The sequence below is a fragment of the Amblyomma americanum genome, chromosome 1 (assembly GCF_052857255.1).
Source record: "Amblyomma americanum isolate KBUSLIRL-KWMA chromosome 1, ASM5285725v1, whole genome shotgun sequence".
NCBI classification, from domain to species: Eukaryota; Metazoa; Arthropoda; class Arachnida; order Ixodida; family Ixodidae; genus Amblyomma; species Amblyomma americanum.
Window position 1 is genome coordinate 23083914 of NC_135497.1, and position 27738 is coordinate 23111651.

The window sequence follows — 27738 nt, forward strand, 5'->3', positions numbered from 1 at the left end:
GTGGAACCTCCTCACATGGTGGTGACCATGTGAGGAGGCTTCACCACACAACGAGCAGCTCATGATGAGAGCGCATTATCGACGCACAGGACCACGTCGATGAATACGAAGGGAATGGACATTTGCATCGGAATGGCAAAATGCCTTCTAAAAGAAAGACCAGCGACATGCTGATCAGCGTCCGAACTGGCGCGTGGCTGGGCTGGGCTTGCTGAAGAACAGCCAGCAGCCGCAATTGTCGCGGGCTGATAGCGAAGTTCAGAAAACGAACTAGGCAGCGACAGGGTGACTCCGATCGACCCAGCCCCCTTCGGACCACGTCCGAGTTAACCAGTTGGAAGGGCCAATTTTCACCTCATGCGGCGCCAGGACCTTGACGTATCCAACCTCGGTAGCTACTGTTTTGTGTGCTGGGAGCATTGGAGCAAGACAAAAAGTTTTAATGAACCGAATGTACAAGAAATTGCACTACGAATTAAGCGGCTTCGAAATTAACTAAAAATATAGCCAGCTAACCAAAATTTTGAAATTTGTTTTACTTAACAGTAAGTACAGATTATATGAGTTTGAATTATCAAGAGTCTACTGTACATGGGTTTTTAAGGCAATTCGGACCTTTGGATAATTTGGACATTTTTTGGCCCTTTCAAGTCTGAATTAACGAAGTTTTACTGTACAGGAAAAGAATACCACTGACGGCCAAAATGCATCTCCATATTTAAAGGCACCGTAACTCAGTGGTGCAGTTGCTGTTGCTGGACTGCTGCTGTTAAGTGTAAAGAGGCCAGCACCGATGACAATGACGAAGATATCAGTTGTGTGACACGACCATTACCATTATTACCAGGCTATTATGCAAGATGTCTGTGTTGGTCCACACTGGCAACAAAGTGTGCCACTCTGCTAGGCTTAGAAATTTTATTTCTCTGGCTGTTTATATATTGGTGACACTGTTTCTCGTAACTTAAATCTGTGTCTAAACATTGAAGTAACATGCGAGGACAGTATGGAACTACGACATACCAAGAAGGCACATAAGATAGAGTTTACAAGCCCTTTGCCAAGATTTTGCAATGTGAAAACTGAAAAAAAGGTATGAATACAGAATGCACTAACTGGACTGTACCGAATGCATATAAAATTATTTGAGATGGTTTTGTGAAAGAAACGGAAGTCACCTTTGGCAAGTAGTTAGGTGGAACCAAGGCCAGACAGTAGATTCCAACCTGGTGAATGCTGTCCACAGCTTGCAGGACTCTGCTCATCCACTGAAAGCTCTTCAAAGAAAGAAAGAAAGAAAGAAAAAAAATGACAACCTTGCACAAACCTACAGAAAGAAATTTTTTCACGCCGGTTTACATGCATTAAGGTGTGTAAGCGAAACACATGAAGATGCATTATATGTATTACCAATTGGGCAATCATGCCCATGGCTCGAATAATCATGGGTCAAGTTCAATGCAAGATCTGGGCAGCATGCAGCTCAACAGTTGAGAATTTGTTGGGTTAAGAGCTAACAAAGGGCTGAATAAAAACAATGAAAACATAGTCAAGATGTAAAAAAATTTAGGGGACACTAAAGAAAAACAGTAACGGACATAAGATACACTAGACATTACGCTAGATTACGCTTTGAGAACCCTATCACTTTTTCTTGCATAAAAAAGTGACTGCATTGCTCAGAATTCCTCCCCCATTCACATCCCTAAGATATATGGCCGATGTTAAGTCATTTTAAATGTGGTTGCTGTTAATGGCAGCAACCTTGACTTTTGCGGTGCCGGAGGGTGTGGTGCCTGCACAATGCAGCGAGCAAGATGACAGGGCGAAACATGATGAAAAGTATGGCATGGGGGGGAGGCAAATGTGGGTGGCATGCGATAGTGTAGAGGAAAGCGAGAGAAGGATGTGCATCGTAGAGGCATAGCATAGAGGGTGCGAGATCTAGCAGCTGCAGCAGGTGTGCCAAGTGATGAGGTGAGTGGGAAAGCACAGTGCAGCCAGGAAAAGTAAGGAGGCAGCAGTAAAAAAGATATACAATGTTTACACTGCACTGTGCAATGAGCGAAATTCAGGGATAGCTGTTCACTGTGCTATGCGTGAGATATGTGCTGCTTTTTACTGCATTAGCAGTATAGTTCTCTTTCGGGAAAAATGCTGTGTTCTGCGTGTCTGTGCGAACAATTCATGGATTGAGGCACCTTCTGGGCACCCTCCAGGCCTAGAAGGCTCCTCCTCCTCCATGGAACATAACAGTAAAGCTGCACTGCCACCTATGAGCCTCCACCCATCCAAAACACTCCAGAAACTCCACCCAACACCCATCCACCTTCCAGAAAGCCTCCACACTCCAGAAGCCCACGCAGCAGCGGAACGAAAAAGTGACGGCTAAATCAAATTCAAGATGCAATGGGATGGCAATCAACAAAAAAAGCGAACTGTACAACCAATACTGCTAACACAGATCTGCCACGTCACTTCATATGATCGTCTGCACATCTTTTTGCCATTGCCTTTATGTACTATCAGGCACAAAAGTTTATGGGATGTAGGTGTGCACGAAAAAGTTAAGTGAACTAAGCCAATCAACCCAAATGTGTGAAGGTGTGTGGGAACAAGTATGCTTCATCAGCTGGCAACAGTAACAGGTGGCTAAATTGCAAGGCATCATAACAATAATTTTTTTTTTTCCAGGTACACGCATCCCATGAAATTTTGAGGCCGATAGTACATATGGATCCAGCCAAGATGAGGCGTTGTGCAGCATGGCTGGGGGAGGCCACAGCCCGCTAACGTGCAGCAGGTGATGAACGCCCTCTGAAAGTTGCCCGCAAATGTGCTGAGTGACAAGGTCCTACGGATTGCGAGATTCGAATGTATGTGCCACCGACTATGAGGCAATACAACATAGTCGCGAACATTAAACACCGTGTGCCGCCAAAGCTATAGCTAAAATTCATGCTACGGGTGATAACTGTCCCTAGAGAGTTGTTTTTTTTCTGTGTAATCCTTAAAGCTCCCAGAAGATCAGAGAAATCAAGCAAAACCAAAACCAGTTGGCCTTGTGATCAGAATGCTCTTTGTTACTATTTCTGTTAACAGATGGAGTCATCATACGGTCAACTTTGAAGCTCACCATACCATTCTTCATGCTATGAAGCCCTGTTCTCAAGACCTGCATGGTTATCTCGACGTTCTAAAAGAGTGTGAAAAACTCAGAGCTAGAGCTTGTCTTGCATTTCTGAACTTGCTGCACACGATGGGTTCACGAAGGTCGACTGGATGGCATAGCACAATTTCATATCTCAACAGCATTTACCCTTCACTTGCCACGCTGTTTTCGCATTGTGATGATAGTTTACAATGAAATAGCATTGCACATGAAAGCGATAAACCAGCTGCAGCTAGCTAAGAATTCACTCAATCAGGCTCAGTTACTGAAATTCTTGGTGTGTGTCACAATCTTTTGCTTTTGCAGTTTTCTACTTTATTCAACGTCTGTTTTCGGTAAAGATCTTGGAACACTTATCTCTCAACCCAGCTGAACTTAGTATTCCCTTTTAATGTTCCTCTACGCATAGATCAGCTGAAAAGCTTTCTACTTTGGCAAGTTTCTTTAGGTTGCCTCCTCACCTCCTCTTCAGTGCAGTCTGGTCGCTGTTCCGCAACAACACAGATCCGTTCATCTCGAAGAACTTTGATTGAGAACACAGCAATCCTAAAGGGAAAAAAATATATAGATAAGATACTGCATTGAGCAACCATGCTGTTAACACCATTACATACTACTAAGAATGCCGGTGTAGGCCATGTCGACATGAGGCTAACAGCAATACATTGTAAACACAGCTGATCACCCTTGCAGCAAAAGCACTAGCACTATAGTAGAATCTCAGTGATACCAATCTCACGGTGTCACAAAAAAACTTGTATCATCCGAAATTTTGTACCATCCAAACGAACAAAATCCATATGCAGAAGCATGAAAAATGCATTCACACAGATTTGTTCACCGCTGACGGGATTTATTCACTGCTCTGCGGCCACAGCTTGCTACTCGCGGTGCGTACAGCTCGGTTTTGGCGATGTGTAGCGATTTTTGGCAATGTGCAGGCCGCGCACCGCTGCTCACTGCATGCGGTGCGTGCCGCAAGATTAGCAATTGCGCCTTTGGCTATGCGCGGGCCACTTTTGACCTTGATGTAACAAACTGGCTGTGCCATCTATAAGTTAGCTAGTGCCGAGCTACTCGAAATTTGGCAGAACCACACGAAAGTTCCGTGACGATAAAGCATGAACTGACATGAGAGGAACGCTGATTGCAACGAGCGACCGTATTGACACAATGTGCCGTGCTCCAGCGTCGATCGCGCATCTATGGCGCTTTCTCTTTCGGAACGTCATACCACGTGGTATTACACCAGTTCATGCTCAAAAGCAGCGAAAAATAATCGGGCATAGCAAAAAAAGAAATGACACCAGCAGTGCGTGGCCATTGCCGCTGCACGGTTGCTTGTGTGATTCCGGCACCGATAGCGCCTGCACATCGGGAGTGGGGACGGCGGAGAGCACCGGCAATGCAAGGTGAGGAGTCCTGGGGCAACAGCGAGACGAAGATCGAGAGAGGGAACATGCGGGTAGAAGTACATGTCTCCGCAGTCAGTCTACAGCTGTGCTGTGGCCACGTGCATTCTCTTGCTCAGCCCCCTACCCTCGTCAGTCCACTCGTAGCGGTGTTGCGCGAGCCGCAGCTCCTGCCGCAGTTGTGCTAACAGTGCGATCGTGAAACGTTTCTTCGCGTTTATGACATCAAGTAACGCTGTTTTCTGTACACATTTTCAAGGTGATTTCACCTACATTTATTCCTTATTTTGGTTTCCGTTCTGCAGTGTCGTTTCGACTCTTCTCGCAAAAACTGCATGCAACGAAAACTAGGATGTAACGAAAAACCTCTGACTTTTTTCAATTTTGTTATAACCAGATTTAGCTGTATATCACTCAGCACATTACTACCATACTTACTTGGAATTGGAATTAGAAAATTGGAAAGTTTTTCCTGACATAATCATCGCAGCCCCAAAATTACTACTGCGAGAGTCGTCCACTCATGGTAGCAAGCACAATCTTTCAAACGCTACTGAAACTAGTTGGCCTGGTTGGGCGCACGTGCTACCAGGCGGCGTTAACATGCTCTGGTGTAGGCCATGTTCTCATGTCTCAAGTCACCATGCTCTTGGTGCCACTTTGCCACGGGGTGCCATGGGGTGGTACACAAGATATACCTGCTTTCAAGCTAAAAGCTGTGGAGTACGCATTAAAGAGCACGGCGACCGCGCTGCCAGCAGATACTTCAGCGTCAACAAGTTTTGTGTCTGGTACTGGAGACAACAGCACGACCAGTGCAAGATAACAAATAAGACGTGCCGAGCCTTCCGTGGTCCGAAGAGGGGCAAGCTGATAGCTTTCGCAGTCACCTTCTGGAGTCTGTTCGTGCGAAGTTGTGAGACTTGCGCACGTGGCCTCATATCAATGTTACAACCTCTGAACGCACCTTTGAACAAGCCATTCAAGGATATCGTTTGGAGGTTGTACGCAGAATAGATGGCAGAAGGTCAACATGCTGTGACGCCAGGCGGCAAAATCAAGAGACCATCTGTGGAGCTGCTGTGCAGCTGGACAGCAAAGGAAATAAACTAATCGGCCAGTTACGCGCCAGAAACAAGTACTGGAATGCATTCGCATGAGCAGTGAGCTTTAGTGCTGGAATATATGACGCTATTTATGCTCCAAAACATGTTTATTTACGGGGAAGGGTTGTCAAAATTAAAAGTAATCAGTGATTTGTATTTGCTAGCGTTTCTTCTGCCAAGACTCCATCAGCATCATCTGCAGCTTGCCCAAGAGCCCCAGCGCAATGTCCGAGTTCTCATAGGCAGAGAAGTAGCGTGTTGCAACATCAAGCACCGACGCTACTTCATATGCACTTGGTGGTGGCATAGGTTTGTCACCCCCGTCGGACTCATCACTGTCGGTTATGCGCACGTGAGCCCTGTGGCGTCTGCTGACAGCACGCAGCCTCACTGATATCGGCGCCACACAAGGGCTCCAACGTCTCCATACTGCTGTCCACGGTTGGTCCATGTAACGACGTAGCTCGCGGCACCAAGAAAGTGCATGAGTGCGGCGGCCGAAGGGCCAAACTGCGTTGTGTATACCACGTGATTGCGACCCAGCAACCACGGCACAACAAAAACCTGGAACGGCTTGCACCGAAGCATCGGCGGTGCGGGCTCTGGCAGCGAAAACCTGCTACGGCATGCACCGAAGAGCGGGTTCCGCCAGCCTAGTGCGCTCGGCTTTTTTTCTTTTCCATTGTTTTACATCTCTAGTAAATTTTCAGCACGTTGCACTCGCTATGGGCCGGCTTCTGTCTACGGGGAGCGGTGTCAGCCAGGGGCTCCTAGTTCGAATTAAACGTTGTGGTTGCCGATTTGTTCGAATTATTCGGAGTTTTCCCCCCACTGAAATACACAGACAGGGCTGTGCCGGGATCCGGCCGTCAGTTCGAATTAACGAGCTTTTACTGTATTTACAATAGCTGGCTTGAGAATTCCGATTCACCGCCTATTTAAATTTGCTTTTAGCACTCCAAAACATTTGCAGGAAAATTTTTCCCCACTTGATTATCGGCACCCCATAACTTCACATCAATTTTGCACGAAAAAAAGTGCGAGCATTATGCAAGTAAATACTGTATGTAGCCTGCCAACCCTTGTATAATAATGATACACAGGGTACCCAAAACTAACATGCCATCAAGCAAGCACCTCGGCTTTAAACATGCTGGCACTGCTCAGCAAGGAACAACCTGCTTGGCAGAAGATGAGAAAAAAAAAAAGAGATCAGCATACAAAAAAGATGAAGAAAAAATGCATTTACCTCCCCCTGTAGATAAACTTCATAGGTTCCACAGCCAAGACAGTCGCAATGAGATCGTCTGTGTTATGCTTGCGCATGCTCACTTGCATCAGGCCATCTCTGGTGCCACAAACAAACACCAAGCCACCCTAGAAACACACAAACCAGATTAGAGTTACTGACCACACAGCTAAAAAATGATGCAAGTCACACTGGCATCAGCAACAAAATATAGTAAATTTATTATGCTGATGAAGGCACTGTACAGAAGCAATAGCCTTATTTACAGCCTCAACCACCTAACTGTCAACTGAAAACAAATAAGAACAATTTTCGCACCCGCAAAACTTCACTTGCATCAGGTGTTGTGCTAGCAAAGTTGCTTGTGCATTTACCGTGGTCAAAAAGTGCCAAATACTAAGGTTTAGGTCTCGGAGAGTATTAATGCAAAAAAAGTAGGGGTGTGCGAATATTTGAAATTTCGAATACGAATCGAATATGTTTGATATTCAGTTCATATTTGTATTCGAGAAACTGATATTCATGAATTTCTGAATACAGTCGAACCCCGCTACTACGAACGCCGCTTCAACGAAATATTTCTAATTCCCCGTCGGCTCGCCATAGAAAGTAATGGAACAAATTACTCATGACAACGAACCATTTTTGGGGCACGTTTCCGCTTCAACGAAATTTTTGCTACGCGATGCTGGGTTTAAAAATCTATCTTACAATAAAACAAGCATATCGCCGCCCATCTGTGTACTTCTGTAGGTCCACGCTGCTTTGTTTCACTAAACTTTCGCTGGAACCAATTGATGCACTCATTCAAACGCACATAAAGACCGCCATTGCTTGGTGGTGACGACAATCGGGCTGGCTGCCTTGCGACAAGGCGCGGGTGCAAGCTCCCATTTTCTTCCAAGCCAGAGCCGCAACCAATCCGTCGCCAAAGGACACAGCAGCCTGGCAACAGCAGCAGCGTGTTTGCCCTTATTTTTTTCACTCGTGCTTGTCCGCTGCAATCGACACGAGCATGGCGACTTTGTCTAGAAAGCGGAAGTTCCTTTCTTCCGGGAACTGAGTGATGAAGCCATAATTGAGGGCGTTTGCCACAGTGACGCATCATCAAATGATGACAGCGACGCAGAGGATTTAGCACCAACATCTGCACTAAAAGTGATGGAAGCATTTGATGTGCTCTGCAGATTTATTAGTGCTCACGATGACGACGTTGCAATGCAACTGCTCACCAAGTGCAAAAATCGCGCCACGGCACTCGTGGCAAAAAAAGGAAGCATAAGAAGCTGACAGACTTCTTTGGAAATAAATGATGTTTTGGGACTATGTTGTCCAATCTGACAGTGTTTTTGGGCGGTTTTCGCCTCAACAAAATTTTTCGCACGCCCCGTCAGTTTCGTTGTAGCGAAGTTCAACTGTATTAGAAAATTTTCCAACATTCACCAGAGATCGTATACCACGCCAACTTTCATAAATTCGACCATGGCAAAACCAAAATATCTGACCAAATCATGCAACGATCAAGTTTAAAGTGCCAGGAATACAATACAAATGAGTCTTTTTTGCTTTCTGCTCCGGCGTTTATCACTTAAACAGGTTCCATTCAGACACTGCTAGGCTTGATGTCGTGCGCAATTCCACATGTGGGCTACATATGACACCTGATGTGAACAAGATGGCTGACCATTCACTTCCAACGATGACAACGAGAAAGTGTGCAGTTTTTTATTGATCCTTCCATAATGTGCTACACACTTAGCGCCTTCACCCATGGCAACTCTCTTAGCGCGAGTTCCGCCATCTCGTTTTAGGTCAACTATAATAAGCAGGGAAAGCCTACTTGCAGAACTTAGCATGATGCTCCCGAAGTGGCGAATCTAAATGGTGAATCGAAGTGTCACAGCACGACAAGCAATCGGGTAAAAATTCCGCCTATTGCATGGTGCATTGAAACCCACGCACGTCTTAAATATGCTTAACGGCAGGTGTGACAATAATAGGAAGGCTCTGTCACCAGGCCAAAAAATAGCCTGGCAGTGCAGTTTTGGTTTCTGAGCTTCGCTGCCAGCCCACGGCTATGGCAACTGCTGGCCTGTGCAGCCCGCAGCGATGGCAACTGTTGGCCTGTGCATTGACCCGGTCATCAAGAGACTGCGAACCCAGCTTCATGCCACTTTAGCACGTCGACTGGTGCATCACTGGGCCGAAACTATGCACTTGTCGCCGGCTTTTTGGTGTTTTTGCGACGGAGCCTCCCCAAAAGGCTTCACTCCATTTTCGCATTTTCGGCGTTTTTCTTTTTCGATGGCGTGGGGCATTTTATAAATCGACCTTCGGATAATCTGAGCATTTCTACCGGTCCATTGAAATCCAAATTAATAAGGTTTTACTGGCCATCATAATATTTTCATCACCAGTCATGCGTCATTTCATGGATTTCATTTTGCATGACCACATCAAAGGTTGCGTATTGTTATGATGTCAAATCAAGTAGTATACATTTCTGTACACATCATATTTTTTATGCTAAGTTTTTTTAGTCAGTCTAGTTTTTATTTCTGTTGCAAAGACCATACAATATTTTGAGCAAAAAAAAAAAACAATAATAAGAGCAGCAACATTTGCCTGCATCTTTTTCTGAAATACTTTTTTCCTTGCTGAACAGATATTCAATAATCTATTCGATATTCTAAGACATTGTGTTTTCATATTTGTATTCAATTCATATTTGAAAATTTCAATATTTTCGCGTCCCTTAACAAAAATACACTAGACAGCTCGCTAAACCATGCATCATGTGACAAAAATGGCACACACGACACTGTGGAACAGTGTGACAATGTACAGCTCTGCAGTGAGGAACTAAGCTGCCCTGCTCACATCATGATGCTTCTGCATGTGCAGAGAGCTTCCAAAGTGGCGTTAAGAAGAGCTTTCTAATGAGACTCCCACAATGTAAATGCAATTTACTACCAAGGGTACTGTAATCAATGTTTTTTGTCCTTTCTCCTATTAAGCAGTACACAAGAGAGAAGCCCTTTCCTGATCGTCCCCGAATTAACAAATCAGGCCGCTGAAAAAGTCAGGAGCGCCACAGGCTATTTAAGAAACTGCACTTACTGGTCCCACAAACCCCAGTAGCCCAGATCGAACAAAGGCTTGATCAGTCACTGGTCTTCCGTCGGGATGAAGAGGTTGCATCTTGAAGCGAGAAAAGAATAAAAACTTCAGACAACGAGCAAAAATGATTTGCACAGCAATAACAGTTAAATATTGATACACTAGGCATACGAATGACATACGCCCGTTGTCGAGTAAGTTTGGTCAGAGACTGTATTACATGAAGCAAATAATTCAATGAGTGCCTATCGGGTGCACTTGTGAATATTAGAATCAAATGAAAGCTCTGGATCAGAGCTGAAAGGTCTAGTAACATTTTATATGTCTTGTACAACATGCAGCCATAACCAAAATGTACTTTAGTGTCCTTCAAAACTGTCTTTTTTTTTTCGCTAGAAAAAAGAAGAGCCTGAGCTTTTTGGGGACAGTTAAATGCCTGTGTTAGCCAGAGTTGTCATCATGCCAAAAACATCAATGTTCTTTTTATTTTTCCCAAGCCAGTGTTTGTCACCAAGATGCAGCTGGAAGCATGTCTTTCTCATGCATTGGGGTTTACTCTCTGGGTGACTCTAAATGTAAGCAATGGGTGCGCTGGAAGTTTGTATTACAGTGCCACTGAGAAGTTTGCACAGGGACACACAATGAGCCCGTCTCACCTTGAAGATGTTGTTTGAGAGACCCTGGAGTCCCCAGTAGGAGTAGCCACACGTTGAGGCACTCACACAAATTTCGCCCACTTCATCTGTCTTGCAGAGGTGAGGGGCATCATTGATTTTCACCACTGCAGCAACAGCTGTACAGGAGAGATGAAAACAAAAAGCACCAATGGCATTTGCATTTGCCTGTGAAGAGACAACAAATAAAAAAAGCAATACAAGAAAAATACTGCAGTCTACTATGCCAAGTACATGTGGACATGTGTACATGTGTGAAAGTGTGAAATGTGTGAAAGTACATGTGTGAAAGTGCAGTGAAACTCTATCTGTCTTTGTCTTGTTCTATATGGAATATGGGCATGGGCTTCCATGTGCATTTGTTTTATTTGAGTCTTCAAGAGTGACAGAATGTTCTCTGCATTACAATGTGTTTGAAATGTATGTAGATTTTGCACATTTCTGTAAAATCTGCATTTATGCATGTATGTGCTCCTTTCTTTTGGAGGTTTTAACATGCAACATCTATTATATAAGGATTCGAACAATATTTGAACTAGAAGCTGCATCAAAATGTGGTTTTTCACACCTTTTGTTTCATTATGACATAAAAGCAATGACCACCACCACCAGAATGTTTGCATGTTAGCTTTAGCATTGTAGTTTTAGCAAAAGTGAGTCCCACAACAACCTGCCATGCACACTCTATGCAACTGTTACAGCTGTACTATCAGGCTGTTGCACCACAGGTTGCCACTGCAGCCACCTAGATTAAACTGCAATGCCCACGTCAAGAAAGCAGTGTTAAGTATTATTTGAAAGAATGGCTCTTTCCTTTGACAACACTGGCAAAAGTACTACGGGTATAAATTTTGGGGCAATTGTGGGCAGTGCCCACAGATTGTAATGCAAAGCATATCTTTTTTGCCAGAGCATATACAGAAGCTCCTTCGGGGTGAAGAGAGAGTGGATTCCCCACAATCAAACTAGGCATGACTGGAGAGGTTCCCAAAGACATCGCTGTCACATCTCAAGAGAAGATGGATGGTCAGCCTTGATACTTGAGTGGACTAGGACTGCATAGCGTCGATAGACAGAAAAACTACTTCCGCTTATGAGTATCCTAATGTCAGATGCACTTCAGTGTTAGTTAGCAACCAGAAAACTACATGAAACAGAAACAACATGAATCTACACCTTGGCTCATTACAGCCCCAGAAACTCCACGCCTGTGCGTCAGCAAAAATTTGAAAGTACTAGTTAAGTGAAATACCACGCATCGGATATCATAAGGGCAGCCTAAAACAGTTCCTACTGAATGCTTCAATTGAACCTCAGCCACTCTGCAAGTGGACTGCATACATGCAAGCCACCATTCCTAAGGAGCCTGCCACTTGCACTTTTAAGGGACTATATAGACAACTAATTTTTGGATGAATGTTTTCTTCTTTGTAATGATGCATAAAGTATTTATATACATGGATTACCACGTGGTATTCACCTACGACTGCTGAACAATTTGCAATCGAATCTCTCTCTGATGCTGTTTCGGTTTCAACAGCTGGCTGTGACTCACTGTGGCGTCAACAACGGTCGCAGCTAACACCGTCACAGCCACCGTTGTTGGTTGTGACGTCAAAAGTTGTGTATAGATCACGTGAGGCATGAAAAAAAATGCTATACTATCATCACTGCTTTTTTTATTTAATTAGTCACAATGCTAAAGCCAGCCAGCCTCAATAGCTGAAATGACAACGAATGAAGATCAAATAGTGCCGTTCTTGCATGCTTCATGCGACCTATAACGCAACTTTAACGTCACACAGCTGTTGAAAGCGGAACCAAAAAAGCATTAAAAAAAATTCTATTATATATTATTAAGTGGTCAATGGCGAATACCACGTGGTGATCCATGTACAGTAATGTCTTAAGCATCACTGCAAAGTAAACATGCCACCAAAAATTAGGCGCCTGCATACTCCTGCTCAACACTCCTGGGCAGCAGAAAGGTAGGTGGACAGATGAGGTTAAGAAGTTTGAGGGGATAGGCTGGCTGCAGCTTGCACAGGACAGGGTTAATGGGAGAGATATAGAGGCCTTTTCCCCGTAGTGGGCATAGTCAGGCTGATGATGATGATGAGTCCTTTTGGCACATACCCAAAAGAATGTCTTTGGGAGCATAAGAAGAGCACGCAGTGCTGGAGGGGAGCTAAACCAATGACAATAAACAAACAAAAAGCTCAGGGCTCATGACAATTTCTACAAAGTGTTTCTAGTTACATCACATGTGGATAAAGCTCTAACGTTTCTCCAACATTACATTCACATTTGTATCTGTTGGGCTTAAAAAGAGCAAGCATTAGCAGCATTTTGGCAGAGCTGCTGAAAGGAGCCAAAACTCGAAGCAGCACATCATGTCTTTTTTTTCTTTTCCACATACCTCCAGGTAGGATGTGACCACAGTCCTGCAGTGTGAGGGAAGTGAGGCTGTTCTCCATATCAACACGGATGACACCATAACTAAGGGCTGCCATGGATAGGACACCACGACCGCTGGCACCAGCGCCCACTCGCCCTGGCCGCCGCACAGCTACTGTCAAAGCCTCGGGTGAGGCAGCACATGGGCACACTGCATCTGGGTGCAGGCCTCGACTGTGGAACACACTGATGAACTGGTCGCAAGAGGACAGGGACCCTGGGCAAAATTCATGAACAACACTTAATGTTCGCAGTAACACAAAATCATGCCAACCAATTAAGAAGAGACACGAGTCTTAAAACTATTATTGTTGCTTTTGGAACAAATTGAACGAAACTTAACGGTCTTGTTCAGAGTTTTCTGCTGGTTGCAAATAGGTAATTAGATTTTGAATGGCTGCATCGGATCAAGGGGTACAAAATTTTGAAATTATGCAGTTAGCCTATTTCTGACGGGGTTTTTTAGTAGCTGTTTTTGGCAAAAACAAAGTGCATGGCTGGAATGCCAGAGAATTGCTCTAGCCAGTGATGCTATTTTCATTGTACTCAATGTGTTTCAGATGCAAAAGAAAGAGATGCAAAGTTGACAGCAAAATTTTTACTGAATGTTTTTGTAATAAATGGCAATTACAACTTGGAAAACAACATTAGAGCAATATAAATAGCACCACCAGCTAGATATATTCAATATGACTAGAACAATAGCACTGTCATGATTACGAGTCAGAAGGAACATGTAACATGCTCCATAAGGCAGTGTGTTATGTCCGAAAAAATGGAATTGAGAAAAACGAACCTGCAATTTTAGGTCACCGTAACTTTTATTGGCATGTATAGTGCTATGCATATAGCACTATAGTAATATAAATAGCATTACTACATAGCCCTGTTCTTCAGCAACAGGATCATGTCATATATGTGGCTACTGTACGAAAAGAACAATAAAAAATTTGTTGCAACGTCGTTGCACAGTTCTTGAAAACAGTGCAAGAAATCCACTACCACCCACTTCACGTTTTCGTTTCAGTTTTGTCCCGGGGACAAAAAAGCCAGCAGTGCAGAGTAGAAAGTCTAGAAGCTTGTGCGAAAGTGGGGAAAGATAGACTAGACGTTTATTGAGAGCTTCCTCGACTTCATGCTTTGGCGGAGTAAAGCAGTGATCGACGGAAAAGGCTTGTGTGTGAAGTACTGACATATTAGGTTATTGTGAAAAGGCATTCTTAAAATTGTTACCTCGCTTTGTAATAAAAAGTTGTAATGAGGAAAATGGGCAGCGGCAGCCTACCATCCACAGACTAACAGATCGAAGCCCAGTGCGGCTTCGATGCGAAACAGGCTATAGGCCTAACGATGACCAGGGCAGCCAGGCAGCTGTGCAGTTAGTCACCTGGCATGCTCGTGGGCGACGCCGTTGCTGAAAGTTCACTACTTGCGCAGGCATGCTTTGTCGCTGCTTGAATATAGCAGTCTTTCTGATAGCAGAACTGTTGAGTCTTGTCTGGGCTGACATGAAGTCTACACTGAGCCAAGCAGTGCTCAGACACTGCTGTGCGGTGGCAAGGTGATACTGCCTGTGGGTGGAGCTTGAGAGAAGCGGTGCACTGGTGCTTGAAGCTCTATGTGTCCCTGCTTGCAGTGGGGCGGCAGTCTGCAAGCTGTGACCGAAGCGATGCGCCGGATATGTTGCCGAACATGTGTCTCCTGCTTTATGCTCTAGGATATGCACACATTAGGCCACGTGTTATAAAGCATGGACTGTCATTTCTTCTTAAGTTCTTCCTTGCGTTGAGTCACGCCTTCAAGATTGGTAGACTCACATTTACAATGTGCTCTCTCCCATTCCAACGCGGCGCGCTGGGCACAGCGAGCTCCTTCGGATGAAATGGTAGAAGCACCCGGCTCGCTCTCCATCCCGTCATCTGACTTGATGGAGCAATCGCTGGGTATACTATGCTATACGAACATCTGGAGGAGCGAGCTCATTTTCGCGCCGCCGTTTCCGCTGTCCGCAGAGATCTTGGCCAGCCTTAGCAGTGAGTCATGATGATGATGATGATGGTGAATTTTTATGGCACAAGGGCGTCTATGGCCAAAGAGCGCCAAGGCACAAGGTTTTTTTTCTTCTACTCAAGGCGGGGCCCAAGACCCATTTCCCAAGCATGTCATCCTAAAGAAGCCGAGCACCAGGCAGGGGAAAGCTTGTACCCAATGTATCACCGGTGGGTACCCGGTGGCACTGGAGATCGAACCCTGCAGCTCCCGCATGCGAGGGGGATGCTCAAACGACTAGGCCACCGCTGCAGCCAGCGAGCCAAGATGCTGCGCGTTGGTTAACATTGCGGGTCCCTCCACGTGCGGAGGAGAGCACAAGAGCACGCTACCCCTCCAGCACCAACTGCCGCATCAAGTTGTAATCAGCTGCACCAACCGTCTGCATGAGGATTGCACTCAAGGTCAAGCCAGGCACATCCTGATGTCCCAGTTAGACCTCGTGAAGTATTGCTTTCGTAATAAAAAAAGGTAAGTCTCAGATTTGCCGTCCACCCTAGCCCTCAGAAATACTCTTCGTCTCACGTTACCGGTGCTCTCCGCCATCCTCGCTCCCGTTGCGTGTTTGATGGCGGCGCCTGAATCGCGCGAGCAACCAAGCGGCAGCATAGGTGTGCACTGCTTGCCTCGTGTGTTTTTTGCTAAGCCCTGTTGTTTTGTGCTGCTTTGGACATGATTTGTTGTCATGCCACATAATGTGACATCACAAACTCGAAAGCTGTGTGGACTGCTGCGTTTGCCACGGAGAGGCGCCGATCCCGCTGGTGCATCGTGCGTCGTGTCAACAGCATTTGCTCATTGCGATCGAAAAAGTTCCTCTCATGGCAGTTCGCGTTTTATCGTCATGAAACCTCCGTATGATTCGGCCATATTTCAAGTAGCGCAGCACAAGTTAATGGAAAGCTGGTGCGATGAGTTCATTATATCAAGGTCAACCACCGCAACGCCTTCGTTACATGGAGTTCGCAAATACATACGCTTCAATGGGGGTGGCACTCGCGAATTAAGAAACTTCGTAATAGCGAGGAATTCGCTACATGAAGGTTGGTTACATCCACACTTACTAATTTTTTTTTGCACTCTGAAAGGCATAAGAAATCTATTTAACCAGATTAAACAGCACTGAGGAAAACATTGCAATGTCCCTTTAATGCATGGTAGACCTCAGAGCTATAAGGTATAGAGCTATGGTATGCCTAGTCAAAATCAAGAGGAAGAAATGGGCTTGGGCAGGGCATGTAATAATGCGAAGACACGATAAACGATGGCCCCTAAGGGTAAGAAACTGGATTCCAAGAGAAGGTAAGAATAGCAGGGGGGTAGAAAGTTAGGGGTGGATGAGATTAAGAACTTTGTGGGGTGGTCACAGCTGGCACAGGATAGGGTTAATCAGAGAGGTATGGGAGAGATCTTTGTCATGCAGTGCACATAATCAGGCTGATGATGATGATGAAATGAAAACAAAATTTGTTGGCAATAACGGTTTGCTTTCATTGCTGTCTTTTGTGGAAAAACGTGTCTTTAGTATGAACTATACATGTACTGATATTCGAAGTTATTCGCAAATATTTGATTTGATTCACAACCAAGATTTTATATTAGCACAGCTCTATATTAGGATACAACTTAAAAAAAAGAAAACATCAGTTGGTAACATTGGACTAGGAAAAGTAGCCAAGACAGTTGGTACATGATTCTAGCGAAACAGCACGCAAAAAACGGGACAGAGACTAGGAAAAGATAGAGATGAGCGCTGACTAACAGCTGAAGATTTGTTGCAGTGTTCATTAAATACCGTAACAAGCATTCATATAGCAAAGAAAGGCAAGGATAAGTCCTTTCGTCCCTTCTTGTCGTCATTAGTTAGCAAGATATTCAATTTCTTTTCTTGTCAAAGCCATCGATGGGGTGTTTACACATGTCGCACCCTTCATTTCTATGACTTAAAGCCTGATATAGCTTGTGCTTGTGATGATAATTTTATTTCCCTAGAATCTTGCAGTGTCCAAGGCGTGGAGTACGGTCACCTTCGGACATGTGCTTAGCCAGCGTGCTGCAATTACCCACACAGATAGTAATGGCATATTCTCTTAGATGATCATTGACACAGCATCCTGTCTAACCCACATAAAGACTCTGCAAGACAGCGGAATTTCATAAACCACCTCGGGTGAATTTTTTCTCAAGCTGCTTTTCATGCCAAGGTACCCTTGGGCCGCCGTTATTCACCATCTTGCATGACATAAAAAGCTTCTTGGGCACAGTTGTAATGATGAGGATGAATTTTTATGGCGCAAGAGCATCCATGGCTAAAGAGCGCCATGGAACAAGGTTGTTTCTCCTGCTCAAGGTGGGGTCAATGACCCATTTTCCAAGCATTTCACAATAAAGAAGCCGGGCACCAGGCAGGGGAAAGCTTGTAACCGTTGTATCACCGATGGGTACCCAGCAGCACTGGGGATCGACCCCCGCACCTCCCGCATGCGAGGCAGATGCTTAAACGACTAGGCCACCGCTGTGGTGAACTTCTTGGGCGCAGTCAACACTAGGCAATGGGCCATGGTTTGTGGCATCCTGCATTACTCTGCTGACCAATCACAACAGTAAACCGAACCAGCCTTATGATGCTTGACTATATCAAACAAGTCAAAGGCATAAAATTTCTAGAGCTTATAATTTTGTCTGATGGTCATCTTCAATTCAGTTAAATTTTATTCATTGCACATTTCTGGATGCTTTCTTGGATAAAAGCTGCTAACGCAGCTTGACTAGGTCCAGGAAACCAAATACAAGGCATAGCGTACAACATGCAACAAGTAATTAGAAACCATCAGTGACTACAAAACGTAATAAGCATAATAAATGGTGAAGTTTACAAAGAACAGAAGAAGTACAAAAGTCAAGAAAGTCAAGGTAACAAGAAAAGCATTACCAGGGGACTAATTTTTGTCATTAAAGAATTCTGTCACTGCAGACTTAAATTGTATCCGACTAAGTGTTTAGGTCATGTGAGGCATGAAAAAAACTGCAATACAAATAACCGCTGATATGTCGGCTGTTGTCATTTCAAGTCTTCAAGCAGGCTGGCTTAAGAGTTGTACTGAATTAAAACTACCTATCAGCAATTATACATTGCAGTTTTTTAAAGCGTACGCTTTTCTTAGCTCATTCTGCAGTTTCACACTATTGTTGTGTGGCGGCGTTGCCATCTGAAACATATTGGCACTGCGCCAAAATGTTGTGCGCCGATAACATCACAGCGCGTTTATCTTTTGATGGCAGCTCCGGTGGCGGAGGCCGCTCAGCGCACAGCTGCACCTGTGTATGCTTAGAAGTCCGTGATCACTAGAGAAATGGAGACGTGTGCAGCAGTTTAAACCAAAATGCTATAGACCATCCTTTACACTAAAATGAATTCTTTGCTCACACATCACAGCTAATGCTTAAACATTCATGTTACACACTTGTAACTGTCCTGGGAGTTTCTTCATGCCTCATGTGACCTAAACACTTATTACACATCACAGCCATCATTTGGTTGATGACATCGAAACAGCATTAGAGAAGAAATTCACTTGCAGCTTATTTAGCAGTCGTAGGTGAATACCACGTGGCAATCCATGTATTCTTAAGTCTTATGCATCATCACAGAGAAAAAAGCACGCAAGAAAAAATTTGGTGTCTATACTCTTTTAAGGCAGACCGTCTCTGGCATAGAGTTTATTGCTGTACACTACAGGGAAAGCTGGCGGCTTTCCACTTCATCCACCACGGAGGCCCTAGACCTGCCCGGAAGACAGCACATCGGACTGACATCTAGTGGCTTGTTAACTGTGCTACGGATTAGATTTTTTTTTTTTGTTCAGTTTTGTTTTCACTACTGTAGTTTTTACCGTGTTTTGTGCACTCTGTGGTTGTGTAGTGCAGCTACACACGCAGTTCATTTGAGATCTGAAGCATCCGAAGGCACTTGACTCGAAGTGGACTGAGCAGAGTGTGGTGCTTGCAACGCCTAAAGTCCATTTGACCCCTCACTGGAAGCCATTTACATGGTAAGCTGAGTTTTCTCAGTGGGAACCTGTGCTACCTGCGCACTGAAATGTGAAAGAAAGGAACAAAGTTTTTTGCGAATTGAGAACTCGGCAGTCTGCTGCTATGACCACCCTGCACATTTCTCATAGGAGTCTCAGAGACACTTACCGTATTTACTCGAATCTAGGCCGGCCACGATTCTAAGCCGAGACCCGAAAGTTGAAGGCCACAGAAAAAAAAAAAAAACTTACCTCGATTGTAGGCCGGCCGAAAAAACAACACTGTTTATACCTCATTATCACAATTATTTTTATGACGCGACACGACTGTTCTTACGTCGCCGCGCAGGTGAAAGTGCGTGGCGCGAAACGACTGCACCATGTGTCTGCGCATAGACGACTTGGTGTAGAGAGAGGAACTCGAGTGAGACACAGCGGGAAGCATCGTGCCTGCATGCTCTGCCGAAGCGTGATGGATGGCCCCGAGAGGGACCGTTGAAAAAAAAAAAGCTGCCAAAGGAGCTTTGAGAGAAGAGGAGGAGGAGAGGCGGCGTTGGGCGAGGAGACATATGCAACGCCAGCCCGGGATCAGCCCCCGCTCATTCGTCATCATCATCACTGACTTCTTTATCGCTGGCCTCCTCGAACAGTGCACTATCTTCACTGCCATCAAGTGCATTAAAGATGCAGCACTTGCGGAATGAGCGTGCAACCAAGCTTTCTGGGATGTCATCCCAGGCTGCAGCTATCCAAGTGGCTACAACTCCCAGTGAGGCGCGCTTTATTCGGCCTGTTGGTGTAAGCTCGCGCCGCTCTTCACTAAGCCAGTCCACGTAGTACTTGCGCAGCCGATCCTTGAAAGGCTTATTGAGGCACACATCAAGAGGCTGCAGCTGGCCTGTCATGCCGCCGGGTATGATGGCGACGTCGGTACCGGCTTCGGAAAGCGCAGCTTTTACGCCGTCAGTGAGGTGTCCACGGTAAGAGTCCAGGACGAGGAGGGAACGTTTGGCCAAGAGGGCCCCTGGACGCCGCTGCCAAACCATTCTGATCCACTGCTCAACCATATCGCTCGCCATCCATCCATTTTCGTTGGCGCGGACGATCACATTTCTTGGAAACACTTCCTGAGCTGGTAGAGTCTTCCTCTTAAAAATTATACACGCCGGCAGCTTGTGGCCATCCGCCGTGCAGGCCAGCATTACAGTCATGCGCTGCTTTTCGTATCCGGCCGAGCGCACTTTCACTTCCTTGGCACCTTTTTCGTTCACGGTGCACGCCACTGGCATGTCAAACCATACCGGTGTCTGGTCAGCGTTTCCCATTTGTCCTACGGCGTAGCCGTGCTCCATCCTCTTCCTTATTACGAATCGCTGAAATGAGATCAGCTTCTCTTCGAAGTCGCCCGGCAGCTTTTGACAAATGGACGTGCGACGTCGGAGGCTGAAGCCAAAGCGCTTCATGAACTTCTGCAACCAGCCCCGGCTGGCTTTGAACAGTTCCCGGGGGACGCCTCGCTCTCTCGCCAGCTCTCTTGCTTTGGCTTGCAGCACTTCCGTGGTCACTGGAAGTGCCGCTGACCTCTGCGTCTCCACAAACTCGGCCAGAGCTACCTCCACTTCTGGATGGCGGCCTTTCTTGGGGCCCGTGAAAGCCGTTCTCGTTGCCGCGCAAGCAAAAATTTCGTTACGCTGCCCCCTCCAACGGCGAACATTCTTCTCATCCACGCCGAAGTCCCGCCCGGCTTGAAGATTTGATGACTGCTCTGCAGCGACTATAACTTTCCGCTTGAAGGCGGCACTATAATGGCACCGCCTGTTTGGTGCCATGGTGTTGGTGATAAAAACTACGCACGAAAACTTCACTGCTGCGAATGTGCTCACGCAACCGCACGAGAACAGAACAAGGCCAAAATGGCAGCCAGTGCTCATGTGTGCTTTGATCAGTATCGGCTACGGATAGCAACGGCTACGGATAGCAAAAAAGACGAACTGCTTTTTTGCATTATGATCAACCAACTAGCCCGACAAGTCCTGTTGATACGGATAGCAACGGCTACAGTGCTGTCTTTCGTTGGCGTTTTGTGGGGGCGCCACCTGCGTGCTACATTTATTCGTATTTTACGAATACGAAACCTCGAAACGAAATCCTCGAATCTAAGCCGACATAAGAGTTCTACATCTTGTTTTTTTGAAAAAACTATCGGCCTAGATTCGAATAAATACGGTATCTTATAAAAGTGCAAAGTATTTCGACAAGTGCAACTTATGATAACCGTACTCCCCAAGGATTGCGTTTGGTTCATTTGGAGGACAGGCGGTGGACGCACATTGCATGCAGGAACGACCTCCACTTTATGAATTAATTCACGCAGATACCCGCATGTTGCACTTGTCAGCATGAACATGGCCGTCACGTACTTGTGGTAGGACAGGTTCGCACTTCCCGATTCATGTTTTTCTTTGCAAAATCTGGAAGCGCAGCGCCAGGACATGCCGGGACCCGGCACTTAGTGTGCGCAAGCTAGTTTCTCAGAGAAAAGCGGGGGCTCGGGCAAGTTTCTCACGGCACGAACATATCCTTTGCACAGACATAGGGCACATCCATAATATCAGACTACAGTAAAATCTCGTTACTACGAACATCAGATTAACGAAATTTTCAGATTTACGAATTTTTTTAAAATCCCCGCCAAAATGCCTATACTTTCAATGTAAAAAACTTTCAGTACTACGAATTTCAAATTACCGAATATTTCAGAATAACGTATGTAATTTAATCTCGCATTCGTCGCAAAACGCTTCGTTATTACGAAGTTCCGTACCAAATCCCTGAAGCTGACGCCTGTCATCATCATCCGAAGCATCAGCTATGCGCTGGGGAACTCGTTGCAACGGATACAGCCCCAGCGGTATCGCCATCACGCGAGGCGGCGCGAGCTGCCGCCCGATACAAAGGGTAAGGCCATTATCATCCACCCAGCGTGTGGTCACATACGTACTGCGCAGCAGTGGCAGCAGTCTTAAGCCTATTCAGCGCAGTGTCACCACGTCGACAGCGAACGTTAGGATCTGCGAAGTTATCGGCGCTGTGATTGTGTTGTGCATTAGCTTTGCTGACAATGAGTTCTCCTGGCCCCCGCGTTAAAAAGAAGCTACGCCAGTTTTCGCTTAAAGAAAAAGCGGACATTCTGTCGCAGCTGCTGGAAAAAAGCAAGCGGACTTGTGCAGGGAGCTTGGCATTACACCGTCAACAATAGCAACGATGTTCCAAGATCGGGACAAGATCGTAAAACTACATCGAGTGTCGCAGCTGGCTCCCTCAAGAAAACGTCTGCGGCTGGGCAACTACCGTGGACAGCGACTTTCGAATTATGTGGATAGCGACAGCGCGGCGGCTACATCCGCGGAGCTCACCACCGAAGACATCGTGAATCAAGTGCGTGAGCAAGACGATGCCAACACTGGATCAGCGCACGAAGAGGAAGAGATTGTTTCCAGCTCGGATGTCCTAGTCTTTCTAGAGAAGACCCGATCATTCCTAGGGCGCTGCAAAGATGTCCCCGATGACGTGCACAGGAAGGTCGAGGATGTGGAGACGTTCGTCCTGCAGCGTTTGTCGTCTACTCGCCAGAAGAAGATAAGACTTTTTCAAGCAATAAATTGTAGTTAAACTGTGCCCAGCGTTATCGTTTATTATTTACTTACCAACACATAAATCTGCTGCAAAGGTACCTAATTTTAGTTCTTGTGATGCATTACTGACATGAAAATAATGGTTTTTCAGTACTACGATATTTCAAAATAACGATTGAAATTCGGCGGTCCCGTGAAGTTCGTTGTAACGAGATTCTACTGTACAATAATGAAACGTTTGTTTTTCATAATGCGAAAACAGCTTCTATAGTGAAGTATCTTAAGCGGTAACAATTTTTTTGAAAGAATATTTGCACTGAAAAGTGTGCCTGTTAAATGAAAAAATTTATTTTCCTAAGTTAGCTATATTCGGTGGCATGCAGAGAAAGCTCACTCTCGCCATGAGAAAATTTGGTGATCGTTTATGCCTGTGTGCTCTTCTGCTCATATATTGCAATGTACAGTAAATATATGTCGTTAGAGCACATATTTATTGTAAAACAACACTTCCTTGCAACATATAATTTGTGAAAATTTGAATTTCAGCAGTCGTAGTTATGTTTTAGGGCCAAGCCAAGTACACTATGCTGTTTTCGCAACATACCCACAGTGGTTGAAGTGCTCTTTAAGAAACCAGCATAGATGGTGGCGCCAGCTTACCCTCTAGGTAATATTTAGAAACTCTATGGTCTCTGGGCTAATTTACCTAGCCCAATCTTCTGTATGCACAGTGATTCTGAATGGAAGTACCATTAACATAGGTGAAAAACAGCATTTGAGCTCCCAGTCAAGCACTTCAAATGTATGGCATAACTTATGGACAGAGCACAGCAACTCACATGGATTTGACCCATCAGCCACAAGCAATAACCGGAGGGAGCTCAGGTTGACGTCCTTGTGGTCCTTGGTTGCCAGCAAACCCCAGTGCAAATCCCTTGACTTGCACACAGCAACATTGGCTGGAGAAATGCCAGCAGCAGCAAATGCTCAAAACCCAAGCTGTGCAAGGGCAGTACAGAGAGAGAGGGCAGCTACTCTCAGGTGAAATGGGATGCAGGCCTGTGCAAATAGTCAATAATTTTGAATATTCGGCCGAATAGTGAAGTATCTGATATTCGATTCTATGCAAATGATTAGTATTCAAGATCTCAAAGTATTCGATGGCCATTTTTGTAGAGTCGACACAGCTTCAGTGAGAGTGACAAAGCTTCAATGCATTCTCTTTTTTTCCTCTAACGGCCTTGCATGGTAGAAAACTACATGGTTTTGAAAATGCCTATTGTGCCATTAAACCTTTTTTGTGTGCCAGAAATATTCACAATGTTCGCTTTGAAGTCATGCTAAGGAAATTACTATTAGTAGCTTCAAACCAAAAAACCACTATTCGCACATGTCTGTGTTTAATGCAATATTTAGGCACAGTAAAAACCGTGTAGGAAATGGCACTACCTACGCTTTTGCAATACCCATCATTTCCCAAAGCCATGCAAATTGGAGCCATGCATCTTTCAGATCAAATCACACTGCTTTTGTTTTATTCCTCATTAATAGCTTTGCAAAAAAATTTAATGCTTCGTAGCAGTCAGGTGTTGCTAAGTATTACAGTATGTGATCCTGCCAATTTTATCAGTGCACTTAAATCCCTTCTGTAGATTATAATGTGCAGCAGTCGCATCAACACTGTTGCAAGACAAAAATAACACCTCAAGAATTCATTACAATGATGCACAAGGCATAACAAATGCTTTTTCAAAATACTTGCCTGTATCAAGTATACATGAATATTGCATGCTTTTATGATATACCATATACTAGCATAATGAACCCACTCGCATAATTTTAACCCGCCACCCACTTTCGTCGTCCAGAATTTACTTTTTTTTTTAGCCTTTAGCTTTTGTAGCGGGTTCCTCAGTTTTCGCGTGCCAAGATGCTGCCCACGGATAACATCAACGCTTGTTTGTTTATCTTTTGAGGAGAGCTCCACACACTCATAATTGTTGTGTGTGTGTTTTTTAACCTCGCGTAAAAACAAAAAAAAACGCGCGCCTGATCTTCCAGGCCCGTGTTCAGCATTCAGCATGTTCGCGTTATCTTGCCACAATTGGCTGATTGGCTGGCACCGCCCGCTACCACAAAATTGGCGGATCACGTCAAATTGAACAATGACTATGGGCACCAAATTTTCGCTTGTGTGTTTTCTTCTTTCAAAATATGTGTTAGACATTCGTAGATACATGGGGCACCTTTGGTATTCGTGAATGACCGCTAAATCATTTATAACTGAATTTCTTCTTGACGCTGTTTTGGTTTCGGTTTCATCAGCCGAACGATGACTGTGACGCATAGTTGGTGTTTAGGTCACGTGAGGCATAAAAAAATTGGCTGTGTAATTGCTGACAGGTCATTTCTTGTTATTCCAGATCTTGGAAGAGGCTGGATTAAATGTCGTAGTGAATAAAAACTACTTAACAGCGATTATGTTACAGTTTTCTAGTAGAACACATGACCAAAACATCAACTTGATGTCACAGCTGTCGTTCGGTTGATGAAACCGAAACTGAAACAGCATGAGAGAAGAAATTGAATTATAAATTATTTAGTGGTTGTAGGCAAATACCACCCAGTAATCCATGTATTCTAATGTCTAACGCATCATTTGACAGAAGAAAACGCGCAATAAAATTAGGTGTCTATAGTTCTTTAACCACCCACCCACCCGTGGTACGGACGCGTCTGACCGCATGCGCTTGTTGATGATGGAAGGACGGACCGAGGTATATGAAATTTCAACCCTTCCAAAAAAAATATGTTGGGACTTTTTTCCTGTGTGATGAACCCCATCCCAAACTGATGTCAACATTTGTGGAAAAAAAGTGGGTTCATTACACGTGTATATATGGTATATGATTTAAGAAAAGGTATAAGATGAACCAGGTATAAGCTTACATTGAAAAAAAAAAATGTTAACAAACATCTCAAAGAAGAAGCAGCGATAGTGGCATGAGCCAAAAGCCTCACTTTGTGCCCAATTAAAAATAAACGGTACAGCAAATATCCATTTACCTTTGAACTTGGTTATCATCAGCATCCACGATGCCGGGTTGACTTTCATCAATGAGTAGGGTATGAAGATGACGTGCATTCCATTGAAAACACTCTGAAAATTAAAAAAACCAAAGGAAGAACGATTAACAGTGGTGGAAAACAGCATTTGAGATTTCGTAGCTGAACCTTGCAGCAAATACAAAACATATGTAACAGATTCTGACACACATAACATGTTGCATGCAAAACAACTTCACTGCTGGTTCATTAAGCAGAGCTCAGAGATGCAGTCGAAAAGCCTAATTGAATTGCATTACATATAAATGTTGTTCATGGTGTAATCAACAACCGCACCTCCACTCAAAGAATGAAATTGAGCAGACATGCACATATTAGTCACCTGAAGGTCAGTGAACATCGCTTCCATAACCACCTTTTAGGTGTTGGGCAGATTTACTCACTGGCTGCATGGGGCATCAGAACATTCTAGATAAACAGAGCTTTTCACAAACTTTCAAAGTCCTTTTCTTTATGTGTTACAGAAGTTCTATGAAGCTGCTAGGTGTTGCAGCACATGCATACTGTGTTAGGCACCACCAGGAGTTCTGTTAAACACACTGCAAACAAGTGTGTGGCACATAACGGCAGCTGTTTACAAATGCACACATATAGTCAACCTGCATTTCTTGGGATCACTATCAAGTAAAAAAAAAAATAAATAAAAAGAGAACGTTATCAGCTTTCAATGCATAAATAGAAAATTGAGGCATTTGCCCCTCAGAAAACAATCTGCAGTCGTGCCTCGTTAATATGGACACTGATTCCTGAGCAAAACTGTCCATAACGTGAGTCGTCCATAATAATGAATCATGAAAAAAAGCAGACGTAGGTAAAAAACACTGTAATTAAGTTCTGCTTCAGTGCATAGCTTCAACAGTGAAGTGAAAATTGAAGAAACCATTGGATTACAAAGTGCATTATTCTGGTCACTATTATCTTTTAAATATTACGATGCAGTTTGAAGTCCCTACTGCCACATCACATGTGTGATGGCATCTTGCAGCTGATGGCATATCTTCTATCATGACTCTTCACATTTCATGAACCGCTAGTATGTATTCATACTTAGTTGCTAGCAGCTTCACATTCTTCCCATCAATTCATGAATGAGAGCAAACCGTAAGGAATGTCAACTGGGCACCTTGGCATTGTAAAACATGAAAGCATCAAAAAAGCGGCTGTCACTAAGCCATTTGCACTTCAGTGCATCCTTTAGCTGGTGTTCTACTTTCAAAATACTGGAAAGGAAACATCTCGCTGGAGCAATCGAGATTTGGTTTTCATCACTGTCCATATTAACGCAACAGAAATACATGGGCCTTGATGGGCTCCGTGCATTTTTGCCCCGCACATTGTCCGGACAATGGGTTTTCCTATTTAGGTGCAAATGCATTAAGAAAGTTTGGTCCCCAGAATAATTGTCCATAATTTGAGCCATCAATAGTAATGGGGGTCATATTAACGGGGCACGACTGTACTTGATATTCTTCACTAGTATCTGGCATTTTATATTTTATTAGTTTATATCAGTTAACCTTTGCTATGCTATATTTCCCCTAAAGCAGCGTACACATTGTTTGTTCGGGGCACATCTCAGGTGTACAACTACGGTACTGCTCTTGAGGTAGTCTAAATTGTTTCTAGTCTTCTAAGGCAAAAAACAGTATGTGTCACTCAAAACTGGGCTTTAATTACTACACTGTACGCTGAAACAGGACAACGAAA

General features: G+C 44.6%; 1 protein-coding gene across 12 annotated transcripts in view; it reads right to left on the minus strand.

Moving 5' to 3' along the window:
* Positions 1–27738, minus strand: part of DIP2 (disco-interacting protein 2) — a 191227-nt gene that overhangs the window by 50590 nt on the left and 112899 nt on the right. For all 12 annotated transcript variants that reach the window (XM_077644191.1, XM_077644200.1, XM_077644183.1 and 9 more), the window contains 8 exons: positions 25972–26065; positions 23745–23864; positions 13153–13407; positions 10716–10852; positions 10060–10140; positions 6940–7067; positions 3634–3718; positions 1179–1277 (listed from right to left, as the gene is read on the minus strand). In XM_077644191.1, the coding sequence (XP_077500317.1) occupies positions 1179–1277; positions 3634–3718; positions 6940–7067; positions 10060–10140; positions 10716–10852; positions 13153–13407; positions 23745–23864; positions 25972–26065 (999 nt within the window). The remainder of the gene's footprint in view (positions 1–1178; positions 1278–3633; positions 3719–6939; positions 7068–10059; positions 10141–10715; positions 10853–13152; positions 13408–23744; positions 23865–25971; positions 26066–27738) is intronic.